At 35.5% G+C, this 13,944-nt stretch overlaps 1 protein-coding gene across 1 annotated transcript; it reads right to left on the bottom strand.

Annotated features, from left to right (window-relative positions):
• Positions 1 to 1,093: 1,093 nt before the first annotated feature.
• LOC147568409 (protein OCTOPUS-like) lies at positions 1,094 to 3,692 on the bottom strand. The gene has a single exon (XM_086654850.1). The coding sequence runs from the start codon at positions 3,287 to 3,289 to the stop codon at positions 1,214 to 1,216; it is 2,076 nt and encodes a 691-aa protein (XP_086510976.1). The 5' UTR covers positions 3,290 to 3,692; the 3' UTR covers positions 1,094 to 1,213.
• Between the last annotated feature and the right edge of the window lie 10,252 nt (positions 3,693 to 13,944).

Genomic DNA, 13,944 nt, shown 5'->3' with positions numbered 1-13,944 from the left:
CAAGACTAGTCATAAAAGGCGTCAAATCTTGCGCTTGGTTTCTTTAGTGGGCCGAGTTCAGTACTTATTCCTAATGTCTTTTAACTCTACCAGGGTTTTAACCAGACTCATGAAGCATTAAGCATGTTGAAAGATGAAGCTTTTAGTCATATCCAGGCCAGCTTGTGTATACTGAAAAGAATGTTTCCTGCCCTTTTTTAGGATAGCACATTAAAGTAGAGCATTTGAAGACCACCAAATGGAAGACTGGAGCCCACATTGAACTCTAACAACGAAAACGACATCCAACTCCTTCCTTCGAGACGAGGAATACCTGAGACAATATCAAATACCCAGCTCATACTATACAAGGTCTAGAAAATGAACCTGGGTATCTTCTAAAATATGAAGGACAAGAAGTAAGCCAAGGCGAAAACAAGAACGGGAACAATCGAAAGAAAATGTAAACATTGTAAGAACTCCTAAACTGTATTTTTCGAGTCTCGAAACAATCTCATAAAATTAACCAAAAGCAAGAGAAGTTTATCTAGTTCTATTAAATTTGACTAGAGAGTAAAAGAAGAAACAAGGCTTCTAACCATAACGACAAAAGGATTCACTAACAGTTCTAGAAATGTTAATTTAGGCAGATATAGGTCACTTAAGTTTTGAGTTTAGTTGCCGAAATTGTAGAAGAATCTTCAACATATTTGTCCTGCATTATAGGAAAGCAATCTTATACAAAAAAAAACGACCACATAGTAGAGAGACGGTTAACAAATCAACCAACTACTAAGCCATTATTGCTAGCGCTTTTTCAATTTAAGCAAATACCCGTTTCAGCTAAAACGGCTCGACATCTTATTCTAAGTTACAATGTATCTTATAGTCTTCCATACCAAATCAAGTAATATCACTTAGGATTGAGTCAATAAGAACTTGCTGTAAAAATGAGTAAATTGCAACATCTCACCATGCTAAGTAACATAAGAAGAAAAGGCTCTGAGTACTTCGATAAATGCCTTTGAATTGATTTGCATACTTATGGTGTACGTGATATAGAGTTATACGATGAAATCAGGCTACATAAAAGTTCGATAAGTTAACAGCAATATTTAGGCAAAGGAAGTGTTAATGTTATTATTACTTAAAAAGGAAATAACGAAACATGCATGATATTACATAACATTGAACACTTCTCATAATATCAAAGAACACATGAAAGGGCTTAAGTTTAGTACATACTAAGTACATTTCTCGTGCTTGAATATGAATTATTTTGCCTACTCTTTCGCGAGTCACTTCTTCTACTTCCCCTTGATGGCGTGAGATAGAATCTTAACATGCCATTATCGATGTTCTTTGGAGAATATCTAGCACTTCGATTTCTTTCCAATGTGAAATCTTCTCTTCTCTTTTTACTATTCTCATTAGTCTCTCCAGTATACCTTCTACTCCCAAACAAACCACCATTACTAGATTGATTCCTCCAACTAACACTACTATTACTCCGGAAGACATTTCGATTAAAACCCACTTTGGGTTCTCCATTAAACTCCCTTCTTAGCTCCGGCCAAGACCCCGAGAATGAACGATCTACCATATTATCTCTAGAATATCTCTCTTCTCCGTCTTTGTTACTACCCCGTCTATGTATAAAAGCCCAAATGTTCCAAGCTTTACTCCACCTTCTTGATTTCTTTAGTCCATTTCTGTCTCCACCTCTACCACCGTCTCTAAAAGCCGAGTCAAAGCTCTCAGATCGATCGTCTCTAAGAGAACTTGAATTCAAATAAGAACTCCTTGAAAATCTATCAAGTTTGATTCCATTTAAGTAATCAATATTAGCTGGGGATACTTTTGAGTTAGAAACAGACTTCATTTCATCAACATCTACCACCATTTTGCGAATTGAATTAGAACGATCTAGACTCTTTCTCTTTGTAGAGTCTGAGTAGTAATCATTAGTCTGAAATGATCCACCATTAATTGGTTCTTCAACAGGAATTTGATTATCTACTCGTGGAATAGGCGCAGGACAATTTTCAGTAACTGAAACCATTGGAGGAATTCTTGGAAACATTTTTCCAATTAGATAACCATCCCAAGAAGCTCTTGGTTCATCCCAAGAGTATCGAGGATCATCAAAGGACATCCTACCAGCATCAATGGACATCCGGCCGGCATCAATGGACCTCCGACTGGCATCAAGGGACATTCGACCTGCATCAAATGACATTCTACTTGCATCAAATGACATTCTACCAGCATCAAGTGAGAATCTTGGATCAGTATCACAAGATCTCCGGCCAAACCCATAATCAGCAATCTCAGACTGTGTCTCCCTGAAGTTCCTACCAGCTTGTTTCTCTACCCTCATTTTTCCACCATTTTCGCGCTTCTTCATCTTCTGGTTTTTTCTCCATTTCTGTAATTTCTTACTGAATACTGAAGCTGCTAACCAAAAGCTTCCTGCAATTTCCTTCAAATCTCTTCCACCACCTCCTATAGGAGGCTTCTTGGAGTATGATTCTAGGTTTATATGATCCTTCATTGTCTTCATTTCTTCTACTGATATTACCTCTTCTACTTCCTCTTTTTCATTTTCTTCTTCGATCTCTTCGACTATCTCTTCTACCCTGTTTTGTACTACAAGATTCGAACTTGATGGAATTGAAGCGACAATTTCATCAGAATAAACTAGGGTTTCTTCCTTGTTTTCCTCTTCTTCTTCATCTACCACCATTTCCACTTCTTCTTCATCTTCTTCATTTGATTCAAATACAGGACATTCAACACCAGAAAACCCATAATTTCTTGTTTCAACTTCTTCAATCTCACTCAAAACCTCTTGGGTAGTTGTTTCTATTGTTAATTTAGATGATTGCCCTTTTCTTTCATCATCAAGATTGAAGAGATTCAACAGAGTACTTCGACCCCTAACATCACAAGACTTTCTCTGAGGCTCCAATACGCCGGAAAAACCCTCACCTCTTCCACCGGAGAATGACTTACTCCGTCGTAACTGAGCAAAGAAAGAACCAGAAGAAGAAGAAGAGGGGTTGTTGTATTTATAGTTATTATTATTATCTCCTCCTCCACCGGAACCTCTGAAAATGGCTTTAAGAGCAGAAGCAGCGGTGGAAGTTGTGGTGGAAGATTTAAGGCGGGATGGATTTGCCGGATCTAAGCCGGCGAGGCGTTCGCGTAAACATGGGGCACAAAATCCGGTGACTAATTGATCGGGGTGACGATCACAGGTGGAAAGACGTTGAGGAAGAACTTGGGGTAGTTCAAGATTATTATTCATAACAGTAGGTATACAATGTCCACCCTCCAACCAGTGTTGGTTCTGATCATATTCCGACGACCCCCCTCTCTCTCTCTCTCTCTCTTACAAATTAGTATGACAAAGATTTGTTGAGTTAGTTATCATTTAACAAGAAAAGTGATGATTTTAGAGAGAGAAACAAGAGAAAGAGAGAGAGAGAGAGAGAGAGAGAGAGAGAGAGAGAGAGAGATGTGGGTAAGAGAGATTTTAAAGAGGAAAGGAGGAGGCAAGAAAACTAACTTAAACCCCTGAAAAACCCTCAAGACAGACAAACACAATTTCACAGTCTCTCTCTCTCTTTCTCTTTCTTGAGTGAAGAGTGTGGGTGGGTCTTTGTGTTTTTGGGGAGAGAGTAAGAGAATTTTAAGTTTGTTTTTATTTTTTCTTCTTTTTTTGTGTCTTTTGTTTTAAATTTAAGTTTTCTTTTTCTTGCTTTTGGACTCTCTCACCATTCACTCATTCACCAACGTCTCATTTTCAAAGATTCTTGTAAAGTAAAAAAGAAAAAGAGGAAAAAAGAAAAGTAAAAGCAAAACCTTCTCCCCCACCTCTCTCTCATTCACACTACCCCTTTGTGCTTTTTTTTTTTTTTACTTTTCATTCTTTTAATATTTAGTAGTTTTTTTTTTACATTAGTTTTTCACTTTACTAGAAGATGGTGTTGTGAGATTATGATTAGATGTAGGAAAGGGGTGCCTTGTAAAAACAATGTAATTTTAAAAAGAAATTTAGGAGTGTAATTATTTTCTTCAAGATTTTGTTAGAAATTTTACTATTTTACATCATAATTAGAAGGGTGCTTCTAAAGGCACCTGACCAAATAGCTGTTAGCATCCATCTCTGTTGGCACCACGCCCAACCGCTCTATTCTCTGTTGGCACCACTCAAGTATGTAGGCACCGGTCCATTATCTGTTGACCCTAACCCCTCCATCCATCTCTCACAAAATCCATCCAAAATTGGGGATTTTAAACTTTCTCTCTCTAAGCTCTTACAAAACCGAGTTTAAACCTCATCAAATCGCTCATAATCTCACTAATCCCTAAAACCACTCTTAAACCTAGACGTAGCTTCGATCCTCCATTAGCACAGTCAAATTTCACAGTCAGATTTCAGTCGGGGAAGGCGAAGATCAAGAGAGAAAGTTACAGAAAGTTAGAGAAAGAAAGGTAAAGATCGAAACAGAGATGAGAGAGTTACAAGTATCATTGAATCAAACACAGAAGATTAGATTAAACAAAGCTGTAGAACAACTTGAGAAGTTATCTATCAAAACTAGTTCCTCTACTAATGCTTCTGTAACTGTAGCTGATACCATTCCTGTTAATCACGAAGAAGGCGTTCTCAAGTAAACTTATCAAATCCCCTTTTTTATATATTGTTTCAGAATCTGGGTATCTTTTTAATTTGATTCTACTGTCCTTGTCTTACTTGTTTGTTATTTGGGGTTTATTAATTTTCTTTTGTTTGGGTTAATTAGGGGACATGGAACTTCTGAGGTTGATGGAGAAATAGTAGCAACTCTATGTGGAGTGGTTGAAAGAGTTAACAAGCTTGTTTATGTCCGTACTTTAAGAGCTAGGTAAAATCCTCAAAACCCTAATTCCCAATTAGCCTGTTCTTGTAATGTTCAGTAAAAAGTTATGTTTTCGAATAAAAGAATAGTCGCCGGTAGGTGTCGGAGACGTTGCCGTCGCCGTTGCCGGAGAATGTTGCACTCTTTTCTAGGATTTTGTTTTGGAAGAAGAATTGATTAGGATTCCTTTTTTGTTGGAAGAAGAAGATGGAAGAAATAAACGAAGGTGAACGTCACCCACATTAAAAACTGGTGCTTATAGAGACCTCGAGTCAAAAATCATTGACTTGAGTCAACAATATTTTTGGATGCTAACAGCTGTTTGGTCAGGTGCCTTTAGAAGCACCCTAATTAGAATAAATATTGAAGCTTAGAGAAGTCTTGAAGAGACTATACAATACTTTAGTTTTACATAGAAGATGTAGAATCTACAAATGTTAATAGGAGTTCCAAAGTTGAATCCATTGTAATTTTTGTCATATATATGGATATTATTAGAGAAATAGAGAAAACACAACTTGTGAAATAATTAAGCTTTAGAATGTCTGACTGTGATCATATTCGTTCTTGATCCGACGTGCCAAATCATTTGCCCGTTAATTTTTATCTTTTCTATGTTTGACTTGATCAATCCACCCATTTGTTTTTTATTATGTATTTTAGAAGCGTTTGCCACCATCCAATTCTTTATGTTAAAAGGATGAGAGCACTTCAATTTATTTATATATATATATATAATGTCTTTCACTCTGGTCTTGAGTAAGGTAATTTTGAATATTGATACCGCATAAAAATTCGATATACTTACAAGTTACAACAGTCATAAAATTGTTCCATAACAATAATACGTTCACGAGTTTTTTCTTTTTTTTTTTTTTTTTTTTGTTGAACTAAGTTTTTTCTTTCTCTCAAGATTCTAACATACTAATTGTCTAATTGAACGTGAAAACTGAACTGATCAGGATATAGGTAAAAACAGAAGAAAATACATTCAACACTTTTAAATATGTTAGTTTTGGGCCAAATAATTCATTCAGGCAATTATAGGAGGGACACATTATTTGCTTGGTTAGAAATTTGGGACTAAATTTTACTAGTTGACCACAATTACTTGGGGTCAAAAGGAAATGACCCTTAACCTCACCTTAGCTCCACCCAAAGTTGTGAGCCTTGAATGTCCAAAGAGAGTTTTCAATCGTTGCACCAAAAAATTGTTAGGAAAATAACCTAATTAACTTGTTCAGGAATATGAAGATAAACGATGTGAATGTAAAAGCAGAGACACCAAGATTATTTAACGTGGCAAAAAACCCCTCCAAAATAGAAGGTAAAAAACCACGGGACCTAGTCCAGAAATCTTCCACTATAATTAAATAATGGGTTACACAATTCTTCAAGATGTGTAGAAACACCCTTGGACAACTCTTCACCAAACCTATTGTGGATAAACTGAACAAAGAAACAAAGAAAAAAATCTCTTACTCCTTAGGATTTGACCAAATCCTAGATTACTAAAGGTTGAAGAAGATAACCACAAACTAAATTGCTTCACAAAATTAATAATCTTCTTTTCTTCAAACCAATATTCTGCTCTTTCAATCTCTCTTGAAAGAACCACTTCAGAAATCTCTCTTTCTCTGACTTCTCTTTGTTCTGGAAGTTGTTGTGTATAATCTCTTCCCTTTCATTCCCTTTTATAATGATAAATAGGGAGGTTTACCAAAAGAAATAGGAATTCCTTTTTAGGCTTAAAAAAATTGAAACTTCTATTTTTTTCCCCAAACAAGGAATAAGGGAAATCCTATTCCAACTAGGAGTCCTTTTATTATAAGGAGAGACCCCAACAAACTCCCCCTCCCGACTTATGAAGAGGGACCTACCATCCCCAAACCTGCAACACTGCTACATAGCTCATGTTTGCCTTTGGGTAATGGTTTTGTCATCATATCTGAACCATTGTCGTCAGTATGGATTTTCTCGATCTTCAACACCTTTTCTTCAAGAACATCTTGGATTCACTGGTATCTCACATTTATATGCTTGGACTTGGAATGGAAACTAGAATTCTTACTAAGGTGGATGGCACTCTGACTGTCGCAATGAATAACATAATTATCTTATTTCATACCAAGTTCTTCTAACAGTCTCTTCATCCATAACATCTCCTTGCAACATTCTGTAATGGCAATATATTCTGCCTCTGTAGTAGATAAAGCTACGCACTTTTGTAATTTAGATTGCCACGACACTGCTCCCCTTGAAAATGTAAATAGGTAGCCTGATGTGGACCTTTTAGAGTCTACATCTCCTGCCATGTCTGCATATGTGTAACCGACTAATACTGGCTTATCATTACCAAAACATATACGAGCTTTAGACGTACCTCTAAGATACTTCAAAATCCACTTCACTGCTAACCAATGCTCTTTGCCTGGATTAGCAAGAAATCTGCTTACTACTCTAACTGCAAATGCAATGTCCGGTCTTGTACACACCATTGCATACATCAAGCTTCCTACAGCTGAAGCATAAGGAATTTTCTCCATTTCTTCTTTCTCACTTCTAGTTGATGGACACTGATCACGAGTCAACTTGAAGTGACTGGCTAATGGACAACTCACTGGTTTTGTTTTGTCCATATTGAACCTTTCTAGAACCTTCTCGATGTATCTTTCTTGTGATAGCCAAAGTTTTCCAGCTTTTCTATCACGAGAGATATGCATGCCAAGAATTTGTTTTGCTGGACCCAAGTCTTTCATATCGAAATACTTGTTTAGTTCCTTCTTTAACCTGCTAATTTTATTAGCATCCTGACCAACAATCAACATATCATCAACATAGAGTAGAAGTATAATCAAATCTCCATCACGAAATTTATGAACGAAAACACAATGATCTGAAGCCGTCCTGTGATACCCTTGATCCTTCATGAATGATTCAAACTTTTTGTACCACTGTCTTGGTGCTTGTTTCAGTCCATATAAACTCTTCTCTAACTTACAAACCAAGTGTTCCTTACCTTTAACTTCAAACCCTGTTGGTTGTTCCATATACACATCTTCCTCCAAGTCACCATGAAGGAAAGCGGTCTTGACATCTAGTTATTCAATTTCTAGGTTCATACTTGCAGCCAATCCCAATACTAACCGTATAAAGGACATCTTCACCACTGGAGAGAAAATCTCATCAAAATCAATACCCTTCTTCTGCCCAAATCCTTTCACCACTAGGCGTGCCTTATACCGTGGTTGTGAATTTCTTTCTTCGGTTTTGATTTTGAAAACCCACTTATTTTTAAGAATTTTCTTATTCTTAGGTTTTTCACACACTTAAAAGTGTTGTTCTTATGCAATGATTCAACCTCATCTTGCATAGCTTTCAACCACTCCTTCTTGTGTTCGTCATCTATGACTTCTTCATAACACTGTGATTCTCCACTATCTGTAACCATCACATACTCGTGTGGAGGATACTTGGTAGATGGTTTTCCCTCTCTAGTCGATCTTCTCAATTCAGCTGGTGGTTCATGTTGAACTTCCATTCCTTGCTCAACATCATCACCCATAGGAACATCTTCATGAGCTTCATCTTCATGATTTTGTTCTTCACCTGCATTATCATGCATAACCTTAGAAGAGATATGTGGATCTAGATTAATGAGATCATTACTATGATTCTCATGCTTCTCAACTTTCCCGAAGTCCTTAATAGTTTGATTTTCAAGAAAGACCACATCTCTACTTCTAATAATCTTCTTATCGACTGGATCCCATAACCTGTATCCGAATTTCTCATCTGCATACCCTGAAAAGATGCATTGCTTGGCTTTATCATCAAGCTTTGCTCTTTGATCTTTAGGTATATGCACAAAAGCCCTGCAACCAAACACCCTTAAGTGTTCATAACTGACTTCGTTCCCAGCCCACACTCTCTCAGCTACACCTCCATCTAATGGTGTTGAAGGTGATAAATTAATCAGATAACATGCAGTACGCATTGCTTCACCCCAGAAACTTTTAGGCAACTTAGCTTTTGAGAGCATACATCTGATCCTCTCCACAATAGTGCGATTCATAAGTTCTGCTACACCATTTTGTTGTTGAGTTTTGGGAACTGTCTGTTCATGTCGAATACCATGGGTTTTGCAATACTCTTCAAACGACCCGATGTATTCTCCTCCATTGTCAGTGCGAATGCACTTCAATGGTTTTCCTGTCTCCCGTTCTACCATGTTGTGGAAATTCTTGAAAACTGCAAGTACCTGATCTTTGGTCTTTATGGCATATGCCCAAACTTTCCTGGAAGCATCATCTATAAAAGTAACGAAATACAAAGCACCACCAAGTGTTTTGACCTTTAAGGGTCCACAAACATCAGAATAAACGAGTTCCAAAACACTGGATTTTCTTTCAGATGCATTCCTTTGAAAGGATACTCTATGTTGCTTTCCTACTAAACAATGAGAACAAGTGTTTAAATTTATACCTTTTATGTTCGGTAAGTCTTGTCGTTTAGCAAGGATTTGAAGTCCTTTCTCGCTCATGTGCCCGAGTCTTCTATGCCAAAGATCAGTGGAAGAATCTTTTTCAACTGCATTCAATTCTCCTTTACACAGTTTTACTTGAGTCCTGTATAAAGTACAACACTTCTTCCCTCTTGCTATCACCATTGACCCTTTTGTAAGCTTCCACTTTCCATCACCAAAGTGACTGTGGTACCCTTCACCATCTAATACTCCGGTAGAGATTAGGTTATATCGAAGATCTGGTATATGCCTCACATTCTTAAGAATCAATGTACTCCCTGTGCTTGTCTCAATTTTCACTTCTCCAATTCCTACGATTTTTGAGAAACCTAAGTTTCCCATCCTGACTTTGCCAAAGTCACCAGTTCTGTAAGAGTTAAAGAAATCCTTACATGGAATTGCATGATACGAAGCACCTGAGTCAACCAACCATGTTGTTTCTGGTTCTGACTCAGCCATACTTAAGCAAGTGTCTCCACAACCTGAGAGTAAGATAATGTCATCACCTGAGGCAACTGCCGCAACATTATCTTATTTTTCATCATCCTTTTTATTTTCCTTCTTTGGTTTCCTGCAATCACTCTTGTAATGACCCATTTTTCCACAACCAAAACATCTAACTTCTTTCTTTGGTTTTGATCTTCCCCTTGGCTTATCACGGTTATGAGGTTTTCTACTTTTACCTCTCCCCCGTCTTTCTGTAACAAGTGCCTCTGAATGAGACTCGTCTGACGATGATTTCCTTCTTGTTTCTTCATTCAACAAACTACCTGTTACGTGATTCATACGCATTATGCCATCAGGAGCAGAATTGCTAAGAGACACCACCAATGTCTCCCAACTATCTGGTAAAGAATTTAGAAGAAGTAAGGCCTGCAACTCATCATCCAAAACTAACTTCATTGCAGAAAGCTGATTTACTAGACTTTTCATCTCATTCAAGTGTTGAGCAATTGAGGTTCCTTCTTTATATTGTAATTTTCCTTGCTTTCTGAACAAGTAAGCCTTTTTGGCAGCTGTCTTCTGATCATATAATTCTTCTAATTTCCTCCATAGACTAAAAGCGGAAGTCTCCGTCGATACATGATGAAAAACACTGGGTTCTACCCATTGTCGAATAAATCCAACAACCTTACGATCTAATACCTTCCAGTCTTCTTCATCTATCTTCATCGGTTTTGTACCGTGATTTTCAATGGGTGCAGCTAGGTCTTTGCAGTATAACAAATCTTCCATTTTTGCTTTCCACATCAAGTAGTTTTCTCCATCTAAACTAATCATTCGATTAGTATTCACTTCCATATTTCTGAACAATAAATCCAACCTTAGCTCTGATACCACTTGTTAGGAAAATAACCTAATTAACTTGTTCAGGAATATGAAGATAAACGATGTGAATGTAAAAGCAGAGACACCAAGATTATTTAACGTGGCAAAAAACCCCTCCAAGATAGAAGGTAAAAACCATGGGACCTAGTCCAGAAATCTTCCACTATAATTAAATAATGGGTTACACAATTCTTCAAGATGTGTAGAAACACCCTTGGACAACTCTTCACCAAACCTATGGTGGATAAACTGAACAAAGAAACAAAGAAATAAAATCTCTTACTCCTTAGGATTTGACCAAATCCTAGATTACTAAAGGTTGAAGAAGATAACCACAAACTAAATTGCTTCACAAGATTAATAATCTTCTTTTCTTCAAACCAATATTCTGCTCTTTCAATCTCTCTTGAAAGAACCACTTCAGAAATCTCTCTTTCTCTGACTTCTCTTTGTTCTGGAAGTTGTTGTGTATAATCTCTTCCCTTTCATTCCCTTTTATAATGATAAATAGGGAGGTTTATCAAAAGAAATAGGAATTCCTTTTTAGGCTTGAAAAATAGAAACTTCTATTTTTTTTCCCCAAACAAGGAATAAGGGAAATCCTATTCCAACTAGGAGTCCTTTTATTATAAGGAGGGACCCCTACAAAAATAGTAGCAAAATTTACTTATATACATTTAATTTGCTTAACTTCTTGTAGAAAATCTCATTTTCTTCAATATTTGGGTACAGAGTTTCATATTTCTCATTACTGATGTGGTTTCAATGCAACAAAAGAAAAATTAAAGAGGAGTTGATGGGGAGAGATGCCTGTGCATGCATTATTATGTCTCTCTCTCTATCACTACCAACTCAACGAGGCAAGAAAATTACATGAAAGAAAACGATTTAATAGAGTGACTCAATACATTTTGTCTCTCCTACAATTCTATCATACTTTTCAATCTTCCAATATTCCTATTCGATTGGAAGTTGTCTCTCAACACAATTTTGTCTCCCAAAATTCTCAAGTTCATATTTGAGTGCGCTTAAGGTTGAATTAATATTCTTTACCGTGAACCTTTGTAAGTTTTGTCTATTGATTAGTTTGACTTTATGGAGGATTTTAGAAATAACGTATTAATAGTAGTTGGTAGTGAACAATGAACAAACCCCATTTTCTTATATACGATTTTAGTTACGATTATGCATTTTTAACTTGCAAATTTTAGGTGTCCATGTTAGAGAAATGTGTCAGTTTTCTGTCTCAAATAATTAGTTGTCTCGAGAAGAAAATAAATCTGAAACTAAAGATTAAGATATGGAAAGATTAAAAGACAATTTGACAACGGATTTTTATCAAAGAGGTATTTTAGTGATACTCTAAAAAATATAGTCCCGGTATAATGCACTGTAACTTTGTATTGACATAACTTTATGTTAGAGAGGAATCATTCGCAAGAAAATCAACTTTTCTTTTTTCCATTGTGAAGTTTTTACTTGGAAATCTAAATGATTTTATATCTGCACTCAAAAGAAATTCACTTAGAAATCAACTTTTTCCAAAGTGAATGGGTTAAAAACTGTGAATTTTATTCCATCAATTTCATATAAAGACAGCTCACTTATCAAAAAATAATTATAAAGAGACAGTCCTTAGCATTATGAAAGGTATAGAGAGGTAGCATTTCTCAAAAATCTTGGTTCTTGAGTCACCATGATTATTGGGGTTAAGAATATAAAGAAAAAAAAAAGAGCATACTACTTCAATGTACAATCCACAAAGAAAATGAATTAACTCATCACTCATGATGTAATAAAACCTAGTAACATAACAACCATCATGAGAGACTCATTGAGTAGGTTAAAATCAACTACCATTCTTCACTGTCAACTGGGTGGGTCTACTAGACTTCTTTAAATGGAGAGGATTCTGTTAAATAAAAATAGGAATTATGTTGATATTTAATTTTATATTTTCGAAGTTAAAAAAATAAATTATATTTTGTTTAGATAAAAATATAATATTTATATTTTTTTAATTAAAAATTGAAAATAATTACTCGTAGTATTGACTTCTACCCATTCATAAAGAATTTAAGAAGTAAAACTGAATTGAACGACATCGTATCAAATTTTTTTTCCTTTGCTACGGCGAATTAGTAACATATTTGTTGTTTGTTCTATTTTTTACTATTTTGTTTCTTTAATATAAATTTGAGTTTCTAAATAAAATTATAAGTTCATCTCTAATAAAACAAACCAACAAAAGTTCCCTTCTTTTACCAATGGAGGTCATTTCAAACATTCTCAATTATTGAGGAAGCTAGATAGAAAATTCTGAAAAAATAAGTCACCTCACAGTCTCACACTAACTTTTGATATTTTCATTTTTTGAATATGAACATGTAAGTAAGATTTAAATTAAAATAATAAAAAAGATGCAATTTGTTTTGATAGGATTGTTTAATCAGAATAATCAACTACATACTAGCTGCAATTTTAGGTTCCTCAAATAAAACATAAATAATTTGTTAGTGATATAGTCTTACATGCCCAGAATAATGGATATCTTTAGGTTTAGATTTACCAATCTTATATTTTTAGAGATATAATCTAGTAACATAATTATAATAACACCAAGAGTAATTACATCCTTAACGAAGAAGACGATAATCTTTGATTTTTCAAATTAACAGCACGAAAAGTTGACATTTATATTTTCTATAGGCAACATGATTAAGACTTGTGTCGTCTGTTTTCTAAGAAGTAGCGGAAAAACATCTCACAAACCTGGTTGATTAGAAAAAACAATTTTGAAAATATAACCTATTATGGAGCGAGAAGTGTTTCTATAATTCAACAAACCAGGAAACAAAGGTTAGACAAATGAATTTCCAATTTCATGTGTGGAAGAAAACTACTCTGATATCGAACCAGTTGAGCAAATCGACCAACGATAAATCGCTCTTAAATTCATTTTTAATGATTATAATTCTCTTGAATTGATCAAACATGTTTTTCCTTGTTTTTCCTTTTGTTATTATATAGTAGTGATTTTGAAAGTGAAGATAATACATTGGTGGAGTGGCTTTGTGAGGGTCTATGTTACCCTAGCTAGAGCCTCAAAATGTGTATAGTATGTGAATCCCAAAGCTTTCCATGTTGAAGATGAGGAGCTTCTAATATTCTAATAAAAACTTTAAGTCTTTTGTTGTCTTTATT

The sequence above is a fragment of the Eschscholzia californica genome, unplaced genomic scaffold, assembly GCF_041429995.1.
Source record: "Eschscholzia californica isolate CP2 unplaced genomic scaffold, dmEscCali1.0.p SCAF_1, whole genome shotgun sequence".
Lineage (NCBI taxonomy): Eukaryota > Viridiplantae > Streptophyta > Magnoliopsida > Ranunculales > Papaveraceae > Eschscholzia > Eschscholzia californica.
The sequence above is the reverse complement of the archived record's forward strand: the minus strand, read 5'-3'. Positions and strand labels throughout refer to the sequence as shown.